Source organism: Gadus morhua, chromosome 23 (assembly GCF_902167405.1).
Source record: "Gadus morhua chromosome 23, gadMor3.0, whole genome shotgun sequence".
NCBI lineage: Eukaryota > Metazoa > Chordata > Actinopteri > Gadiformes > Gadidae > Gadus > Gadus morhua.
Window position 1 is genome coordinate 5,762,936 of NC_044070.1, and position 10,715 is coordinate 5,773,650.

The 10,715-nt window shown below is 47.0% G+C and overlaps 1 protein-coding gene and 1 long non-coding RNA gene across 2 annotated transcripts in view; one reads left to right on the forward strand and one right to left on the reverse strand.

Moving 5' to 3' along the window:
• The window catches only part of LOC115537519 (uncharacterized), a 10,608-nt gene extending 4,338 nt beyond the window's left edge, over positions 1 to 6,270 (reverse strand). Inside the window, exons 1-2 of the long non-coding RNA XR_003974823.1 lie at positions 5,995 to 6,270; positions 3,610 to 3,677 (exon numbers count right to left, since the gene is read on the reverse strand). This is a non-coding gene — a long non-coding RNA (uncharacterized LOC115537519). The remainder of the gene's footprint in view (positions 1 to 3,609; positions 3,678 to 5,994) is intronic.
• nrn1a (neuritin 1a) lies at positions 722 to 10,290 on the forward strand. Its single transcript, XM_030349494.1, has 3 exons — positions 722 to 1,113; positions 5,446 to 5,596; positions 8,533 to 10,290. The coding sequence occupies exons 1-3, from the start codon at positions 1,059 to 1,061 to the stop codon at positions 8,762 to 8,764; spliced, it is 438 nt and encodes a 145-aa protein (XP_030205354.1). The 5' UTR covers positions 722 to 1,058; the 3' UTR covers positions 8,765 to 10,290.
• Positions 10,291 to 10,715: the final 425 nt, after the last annotated feature.

The window sequence follows — 10,715 nt, forward strand, 5'->3', positions numbered from 1 at the left end:
TGTTATCACGCACGCAGTTACACACACATAGGCCTACACACACGCGCACCCGTTTTTTTCAACGGTGTTTCCCGGGTTTCATTCACTATCTGCCATGACCCAGATTTACACCGAACATACCGGAGGTATAGTCCTGGTATGAAGCCTTTAGCTATAACGGACTCATATGGACCCGGGCAACCAAGACATTGCAAGACAACCGGTGTTAGTTGTAGAAGAAACACGGCAGAACAAGGGGGGGGGGGGGGGGGGGATCAGGGCATCTCTACTACGTCAGATAGGCCTATACGCGTGGGTGCGTAGGGGAGAGACAGAAAGAGAAAGAGAAAGAGAGAGAGAGAGAGAGAGAGAGAGAGAGAGAGAGAGAGAGAGAGAGAGAGAGAGAGAGAGAGAGAGAGAGAGAGAGAGAGAGAGAGAGAGATGGGAGGGGCAAGGGGAGAAAGACGGAAAGGCGCTTCTAGTGGGAGTTAACGTGTGCGTGCGTGTGTGTGTGTGCGTGCGTGCGTGTGTGTCTGTGTGTGTGTGTGTGTAAAGGTTGAGAGACACCGCCACAGAGCTTGGAGAGAGAGAAGGGAGAGGGAGGGAGGGATGGAGGGAGGAAAAAAAAAAGCTCCGACATCACCGCCCTCCCTCTCTGAGAGGTGTGTGTGCTCCATTCCTCTCTGGTCGGGTGTGTGTGTGTGTGTGTGTGTGTGTGTGTGTGTGTGTGTGTGTGTGTGTGTGTGTGTCTGTGTGTGTGTGTGTGTGTGTGTGTGTGTGTGTGTGTGTGTGTGTGTGTGTGTGTGTGTGTGTGTGTGTGTGTGTGCCTGTGAGTGCTCCATTCGCTGCTCCTCTCAGAGCGGCGCGCGTAAAACACGGCGATAGGAAGCACGAGACGAGAGCGGAGAGGAGAGGACGGAGACCGAGAGGGGAGAAAAAAGAATCGAGCATAAAATATTCTGTCGAATAGCTTTCTTGCGTGGATGGTTCCGTCGGCGATGTCTAACCTGGCGTACCTGAGCAGTTTTTTCGGTCCAACTTTTTAAGATCTGAACGCCAATGGTTGTACCGCCCGTAGGATGGGAGTAATCTGGTCCGTCAAACGTGTGACAGTGTTCCTCGTTATCCACATCGGTGAGTAGACCCGCATGTTGTTATAATAAGGCATTTTATGGAATAGCTTTGTTTCTGTAGCACTGAAGGGGTAGGCTACTATTCTTATGAGATAACACCACTGATAACTTTTCACTTTCGTTTGAGAATCGATCACGAATGAATTACTAGTATTCTGAAGAACAAACTTTTGTTTTGCGGTGTTAACCCGTTGCATTGAGTTATAAACGCGGTTTTAACACTTTAATGTACGTACGTGTCTGTAGATGAGAAGGGGGCGTGTGAGTGTGTGGATGTGTGTGTGTGTGTGTGTGTGTGTGTGTGTGTGTGTGTGTGTGTGTGTGTGTGTGTGTGTGTGTGTGTGTGTGTGTGTGTGTGTGTGTGTGTGTGTGTGTGTGTGTGTGTGTGTGTGTTAACAAGGGGGATGCCCGCCTCTCCTCTTCACCACTGGGTCGTCTCACGGCTCCTAAATGGTGCAATCCTTACTTGCAGCAAAATATAATTATAAAAAAAGAAATACAACACAGCATTTAGGGCCTACTTTAATTCCATAAAATGCAAATTGATAAATCATATAGGCCTGCTGCAGAACTTAAAAGATTTGCTTGCAGGATATACTTCAAAGTCAGCGTTGGGAGAAATGTGACAATTCTATCAGGCTTATTTTAGGACTATCGAATAAAATAATTCGTGTTTTTTTTAAAACGACTTTGAAAATGGTCCCTGCTACGCATTGTTCCGCGCGCTGCAGTGACTATCACCCGCCCGCATACTGCGGATGCTGCACGAGCTTCCTCCTGCATCTCTTTAATTTACTATCCTCCTGTTTTCTGTTAGATAAAAAAAAACTCGCAAACTGCATGTAACGCATGCAGTTGGTTTCTGGGGCTGGTGTTGTATTGCATAACTTTGCTGTACGTGTCGTGCGCGCGCGCGCGCGTGTGCGTGTGCGTGTGCGTGTGTGTGTGTGTGTGTGTGTGTGTGTGTGTGTGTGTGTGTGTGTGTGTGTGTGTGTGTGTGTGTGTGGACGCAGTGCGCGTAGCTGCCATGAAAGCCGTTTAGCTTTGGCTGGTTGTTCAGGCAGCAGGGGAATGCTGAATTATTCAAGACGCAGAATCATCGCTGCTGCTGTAGAGTCCGAAGGGGAGAGAGACGGAGACACAGAGTGAGAGAGACACAGAGTGAGAGAGAGAGAGAGAGAGAGAGAGAGAGAGAGAGAGAGAGAGAGAGAGAGAGAGAGAGAGAGAGAGAGAGAGAGAGAGAGAGAGAGAGAGAGAGAGAGATGGCAAAATATTTCTCTCTCTCTCTATATATATATATATATATATATATATATTTAGATATTTATTTATTTATTTATTTATGAAGAGGGGGAGATACAGAAGGAAGGAGAGATAGAAATAAAGAGGGGGTGGCTGCAGGTTTCGTTAGACACGACACGAACGGTGCATGTTTTAATCTGTATGGTGCATTCAAAATGTCGTTAAAATATGAAGAACAATGTCCAAGCGAACCATGTTGAAGTACGATGCATTATCGAGGCACTGTGTTGCAAACGGACTCCAGCATTTGTGATGCGATCCTGTTTCGGTTTTCTGCATCGAAGCAAACGCAGGTCTGCTTCATCACAAACGATTAAAAACGAAATACGCAATCTTTTTATTTTTATAAACACACGAGAAAATATTTAGAAACGAAAAGCGGTCTGCTGTCCCATCCGTTGGTCTGCGTGTCCTTGAAACCTGTCCGGCCGCTGCAGGTTGATACGTTATTTTTCGTTTTACTTCGACATTGTTGGATCCGATGACCTCGACGGTGGAATAACTGTCTGTTTTTTTTTAACTCACATTCATCAAGGCACTCGATCTGGAGCGCGTTAACGAAACGTGTGTGTGCGGATGAATGTAATGGGCCGATACAGCGGGGTGATAGGACTCACAGCGCACAGGGATGCCTTGCTTATGAACCGCATGAGCCCATCGTTTTCCTTCGGTTGCAGTGCGAGTCCAGCTTTGCGACTTACAGATTGATCCATTTGAATATGGATAGATTCGAGAATTTATTTTTGTAGGTCTACTATTCCCATTGTGATGTTGGAGAATATGTTAGACTATAGGTTATAAAACAAATCATGCGATTTTGCATCAGGTGCTACAAATGCAGAATATTGTTTAAATATTCATAACTAAACAAAGGTGATTATTAATATTTATGTAAACGGCATTCGACATCGGGTGCGTTTTGGCCTAATCTATTTGCTACTTATAACTCAAACCATTTTTTTTTGGATGGGTTTGATCCTTGCTGGCTATAGGCCTATGAGCTTACGGACACATTAAGACCCAAACTGGTCCGATGCTTGTCCACAGAGAGGCAGAGCACACTGACTAGCAAATGGGAAGTGTGTGTGTGTGTGTGTGTGTGTGTGTGTGTGTGTGTGTGTGTGTGTGTGTGTGTGTGTGTGTGTGTGTGTGTGTGTGTGTGTGTGTGTGTGTGTGTGTGTGTGTGTGTACGCACGTGTAGCGGCCTCAGCACGTCTCTCCGAGGTACTGTCCTGGTTTCACTCACGCACAGAAATATCACCGCTAGGGAGAGAAGAAAAAAAGGCGGGGTGGTTCGTGTCAAAGAAATAACGATGATCTAATCGTTAAAAATAGACACTGAACGGTGATATAATCGAGTTCAATGATGACAAGACAGTAAAAATAAGATGAATTGATCTTTCTTTTTTAGAAGAAGGAAAGAAATTGTCAAATAAATCAAATATATATATATATATATATATATATATATATATATATATATATATATATATATATATATATATATATATATATACATATATATATAAGCATACAATAGCAGGTTGTTGTATAGGCCTAGGTTACGTTGACTAATGTTTAAACAGCCCGCTCGAGGAGAGGGAAAGAGAGCGAGCTAGAGAGTAAACATGCAGGGGGCGCGAGAAGGGCGCGCGCACTGTTCACTCAATGCACCTTGGCCGGTTTTCCCGCGCTATATGGTGACCTTGTTGCGCAAGGTGCATCGGCTGTTTGGATAATTCCGCATAAAGGACAGCCAGGAAGCATATAGAGAGACATTAGGAGCCATTGTACTGCAGACGATGGGGACGAATTAAGTGTACAATGCCAACTCTCGCGAGATATATATATATATATATGGATAAATATTGAGATAGATCAAAACAGAGTTGCGCAGAGTATGATGAGTTGAGAATCACATCCCTGCCCCACACAGGCGCAGCCTTGCGATGATGTAATGCCTGTTTTATAGGCTGACACCACACCATTAAGAAACAATGGGAGGAAACCAAACACGTTCACCCCCGCTACGATGGTAGGCCTATAAAGACTGAAACGGATCAACTCTGGGTTTCCTTATTTTTTCTTCTCATCGCTCAGATCAATCAAAAAGTCCAACAGTATCCGTGGATACTCGCACGTGCGCCCACTAATAAGCCTGCTGTGTTCTACGCGTCACGCTGCGTTTACTCGACACAACCCATCGACCGTAACCGGACCGCGAGGGCACCGAACGGGTCGCTGTTAAAAAGCCATCAATCTATACCGACTCTCGTGCTTAACGAACCGGACGGGGGTCGCGTGCTTCCCGCCCATCCCCGCCTCTCGACAAGTTCCAAATTGAGTTCGCAGAGGTCAGACAAAGAGAGGCATGCGTCTGTATGCGCATGTGTGCGTCTGTGAGGAGGTGGGAGGAGGAATGGACATTGAAATGCGTGGAGAGATGAACCGGCACCGCCCATTAGCGTCAAACGTACACAAACAATTAACGAGGATTTACTACGTCTGAAGTGACGCGATCGATAGGAAGACACGTCGGTCAGGTTTTCTTGCTATTGATTTTCTGCTAAACCGTAGCCTACTATTTATTATAATAGTCGGTATCTGTTTAACGCTGAGTTCACTTTAATTTCGGGAGACATTCTGAATATGCGTCATGGTGGCCAGTTACTCCTAGAATGTCGCACATCTAGAAGCCTGAAACATCTACTGAAACCGATACCATAGATGCCTAATTTGATCCTCTTTGTCCCCCTATCTTTTCTCTACAATCTCACTATCCCTCTACCCGCTCTTAATCACATCCCCTAATCTTCCCGTTTGTTTCTCTCCATCTCTGTCACACACACTCTCTCTCTCTCTCTCTCTCTCTCTCTCTCTCTCTCTCTCTCTCTCTCTCTCTCTCTCTCTCTCTCTCTCTCTATCTCTCTCTCTCTCTCTCTCTCTCTCTCTCTCTCTCTCTCTCTCTCTCTCTCTCTCTCCCTCTCTCCCTCTCTCTCTCTCCATGCACCCGTCTGTGTCTCTCCCCTAGTGTATCTGTTGCAGGTGGTACAGGGCTCCACCACGGGACAATGTGACACCGTGTTCAAGGGGTTTTCTGACTGTCTGCTGGAGCTGGGGGAGAACATGGCCAACTACCCTCAGGAGCTGGACGAGAGGCAGAACCTGCAGAAGATCTGCACGTGGGTCTATGTTGGTTTTGATGCCTCTATGTGTGTCATGTGTCTGTATACGCTGCTGTACACACTCCATTGTGTGGCAAAGCTGTGACACATTTTCCTGTGACAAAACTTGCATTATCACACATACACACACACGCACACACACAAACACACACATACAGACACACACACAAATACACAGGCACGTACACGCAGACACACACAATGCATGCCCCCCTGCAAACACACACACATACACAAAAACACACACACAAACACATAAGCCAATGTTCTTGTGTGCAGACACAACAAACACAGTGAAAATAACACATATAGGCATACTTACACACACACACACACACAAGCATGTGCACGGACACAGTCAAGCACCCACACACATATCACAAAAATAGGCTTACCTGCATACACATGGTAGTTTCACAGCAGCTGCTTGACAATGAAACGTTAAAGTTCACCGGCTAGAGTTCCCTAAATGTTCTCAGACCACACCAACAGCAGAGATGTGCTGTACAGTCTGCAGGACATACAAAATATCACACAAAGCGTTACACAGATCATAATCATCATCAACCAATAGGAAATGCATTAGGGCAATCCTACTAAAATCTATTTCGGCCCAATGCTGCTTGTGCATCAAGTTGCTTTGGATATGAATATTCCCCAACATGAATAAATCACACAGTGCTGTGAAAATACCGGTATACTATATATATATACCAGATAAGATGTGATAAGATACACCAATCTGTTTGTATTGCTCTCTCTGGATGGAGAACTGAAGGTGGGGTGTGTGTTTGTGCTTGTTTGTGTGTGTGTGTGTGTGTGTGTGTGTGTGTGTGTGTGTGTGTGTGTGTGTGTGTGTGTGTGTGTGTGTGTGTGTGTGTGTGTGTGTGTGTGTGGAGGGGGTCGGGGGGGGGGGGGGGTGTAGATGGGGAGCACCAGATGGCTGGCGGCAGCTAGAATACCCCCCCTCTCTCCCTCCTCCTTTCTTCCTCCCCTCCTCCACCCTCCAACACACACACACACACACACACACACACAAACAGACACACACACACGCACAAACCGGTGACAGCTCCATCAATGCGGTGTTCAGGCGCGACAGGAGCTGCACGTTAATGTCCCCTGCGCGGACACAAAAAACACACACACTCACGCACACACACACGAACACACGCGTTAATTGCTGCTAGATATACCGTCAACATGGTGCGGTTCACGAGGTCAACATCAATAAGGCTAGATTGGATTAGATACGCTGTGTGTGCTGCGCGCGTGTGTGTGTGTGTGTGTGTGTGTGTGTGTGTGTGTGTGTGTGTGTGTGTGTGTGTGTGTGTGTGTGTGTGTGTGTGTGTGTGTGTGTGTGTGTGTGTGTGGAGGGGAGGGGTTGGGAGCTGGGGTTGGTGGGGGCGGATACGGGAGGGCAGCATGTGTGCTCCAAGGGGTTGGCTGGTGGTCTCCCCCCCCCCCCCCCTTTATTCACTGGAGGAGGAGCGGGTGAAGAGAGAAGGGAAAGAAAAGAATGACGGATGGATGTAGAGAGAGAGAGAGAGAGAGAGAGAGAGAGAGAGAGAGAGAGAGAGAGAGAGAGAGAGAGAGAGAGAGAGAGCGACAGAAAAAGAGACAGAGACAGAAAAAGAGACAGAGACATAGACAGAGAGACAGAGAAACATAAAAGGGGACAACAATGGATGAAAAGAGCCGGTCTAAGTGGAAGGCAAAGGCCGATGAGGGAGACGGTGGACAGGAAAGGAGAGATGGGATAAACCAATAGAGAAGAATCCTTCAGTGTCAGATTTCAGGATGGCGGAGATGGGGTGTAGATGAGAATGTGTTAAGACAAGATGGCCCTGGTGAGAGAGTGGTGCAAGACAGAGTGTGAAACACAGAGAGAGGGAGGGAGGGAGGGAGAGGGAGAGAGAGAGAGAGAGAGAGAGAGAGAGAGAGAGAGAGAGAGAGAGAGAGAGAGAGAGAGAGAGAGAGAGAGAGAGAGAGAGAGAGAGAGAGAGAGAGAGAGAGCTAGATAGAGAGAAGAGAGGGGAGGGGGTGTAGGAGAAGGTGAGATGAAGAGATGCAGTGTGGTGTAGCTCAAATGGTATAGACGGAAGAGAAAATTGGATGGATGGTAGATTGAGAACAGGGAGGGAGAAGAAAGGGGAATGGGTGGACGATCCTGGGAGAGAGAGAGAGAGAGAGAGAGAGAGAGAGAGAGAGAGAGAGAGAGAGAGAGAGAGAGAGAGAGAGAGAGAGAGAGAGAGAGAGAGAGAGAGAGAGAGAGAGAGAGAGAGAGAGGGAGGGAGGGAGGGAGGGAGGGAGGGAGGGAGGGAGAGAGAGAGAGAGAGAGAGAGAGAGAGAGAGAGAGAGAGAGAGAGAGAGAGAGAGAGAGAGAGAGAGAGAGAGAGAGAGAGAGAGAGAGAGAGAGAGAGAGAGAGAGAGAGAGAGAGAGAGTGTGTTTGTGTAGAGGGGGGGGGGGGATTCATCAAGATTTAATTGATAAAAAAAATAAGTGAGACTACGGAAAACCCGTAATTGACCACGTGAATATTCGCACACAAAATGCAGAGAATATGTGCCCCAATTAGTCCAGATCGTATGGCGCCGATGCTGCTGTGGCCACACTTATGCAGATCAGAGCCAGCACACCAGCCCTTCCATCCATCTAACCTCCATTAATAATAAGAGGAGACAATGAGAGCAAGCCCAAATAAACATTATTATCTTCATTGTTTTTTTTTGTTTAATCTCAAGGCCGATAGGGAGGATTTTTATATTTAAAACTCGTGTACAAGAACAACGCATTTTCATCTTATCCAATTCGATCGGATTATTTCACCACAACAACACAACTCAAAGCGAGTAGCAGCCCGGGCCTCTGTGTGTTACCACGAACATCCGACTGACACGTGTTGTGTTCCTCTTTCTCTCTCTTCTGCCAGTTACTGGGACGACTTCCACTCCTGTGCCACCACAGCGCTGGCGGACTGCCAGGAAGGAGCGACAGACCTTTGGGAGAAACTGAAAAAGCAGTCCCGGAATCTGGATTTCCGCGAGAGCCTGTTTGAACTGTGCGCGGGCGGCGGCAACGGAGCCCCGAGATCCGGCGTCCCGCGCGCGCTCACGCTGATGCTCACGGCGTGTTCCGCCCTCGTGACTTGGCTCGCGTTCTAGCAGATGGGACGAACCAAGGAAAACACGAAGAAAAAAAATATCATGAAAACCAGAGAAAATAAAAAAGAGGAAATCCCCATAAAAAAGTAAAAAATAAAAAGACTGCTAGCTATTCCTTGACACGAGAACACATTACCACTGTAAGAAAGAGAAAAATAGATTCCGACTCGTCGACCGAAAACCAACCCCTCAAATGGATTTGTAAAGAAAAAAATAAATAAGACTGGTTGCCTGGTTCATGATCCACCGAGAGGACTGGTCCCGGGAGCGGTTATCCAATCAGAGCCACCCTGCTGACCTCGTCGGCCCTGACCACAAATTATTAACATCTGGTTCATTTGAAATAATAATGATGCAATTTGGACGGATTTGTGCCCACTTACCCAACCCTGAACCCACGGTATAAAAGTAACCCATTAATAATGTACCTGTACAGCCTGGACGACACCGAGCACGATTAAACGGTTTGCTGTGCCCCAGCCACTAGGCCTACTAAGATAGCCCGAGTACAGACAGGCACAACCAGGCCAAGTGCCGTCAAAGGGCGGCACTGGGGCCATCTCAAACACAGCGAGGCTGTACTGCGTCCCAGGGCCCGGGCCTCTGACGCCTGGACGGGCCTTCTGGTTTATCAACTCTTCATGCGCCAGACGTCCTCCGTGCAGCCTCGTAGGGTTCATCACTGGAATGCTAGTTAGTAGTTAACGAATATTTGTATTTTTCATAGACGTTTTGTTATTATAGGCTGTAGGCCTAATAGGCTTCCCTATACGGACCTCTGGAGAAATCACCGCATTGCAACTCGATGAAAGCTGTGTGTGGCCAGATAAACGACAGACATTGGTGTGTGTATAGTGACGTAGCTGAATGTCTTTTTACTAAGACGATTGCAATACAACGAAGTGACCAGGTGTGTGCAGCCTGGAGAGAGATAGCGCGCCCCGTGGCTGAGGAGCGAATCACGACTGTTGGCACTTATTAGGCCTAAACCAATAGCACAGAGACCCCCTCCTCTCCTTTCCGAGAGGAACCAACGACTCTAGAGGGGCTTAGACGCTACTTGTGTGTACGAATAAAAGAGAGAGAAAATAATAGTTAATTTGTCCCACCGGTACGGTGGCAGGACGCCTCTCCAGATCAAGGCCCTGGTGTCCGGAGCACATTGGGTTCCCAAGGCAAACGTTTTTTTCACGGCCTTCTACAAAAACAAATCATGTGTAGGCCTAGGTCTACTTCTGTTTGTTTGTTTGTTCCTTAGAGTTAGTTCGTTTGTTTTATGGGGATGTTGCATAACGAAAAGAAAGCAGACGTATTCCAAATCATCCACGCAAACAAGAGAATATGTATATTAAAGGATTTTAAGAAGATAAAAAAAAGAGCTATATTATAGATACTCTATCTCTAGTTTTCAACGCAGATTGATAATTTACAGACTAGGCCTATGGAAAATAATCTGATTGCTAAATGATCAAGAATATGAAATAAAGCTGATGATGTTTTAAAATAAGCATGTGATTTTACTACAACCAATGAATCGATTCGAATTTCTTCACGTGCTTCCGTGCAATCCATCCCATTGACAAAGTGCCTCGAGACTGTTTATTTCATTCAGTCTACCTTCCTCTCTGTCAGTCACTTGCACATGCGCGCGCAAACACGCGCGCGTATGCACGCACGCACACACACACACACACACACACACACACACACACACACACGCACGCACGCACGCACGCACGCACGCAGGCAGGCACGCACGCACACACACACACACACACACACACACACACACACACACACACACACACACACACACACACACACACGCACACACGCAGTGTGATATTAGAGGCTTTAAGTGCAGCCGCTCCCGAATTCATTATTAATAAGGGAGGCCCCTTGCGCCGACAAACCAGCCCCTTCATATTGATCATGAGAAGGGAGGGTGGGG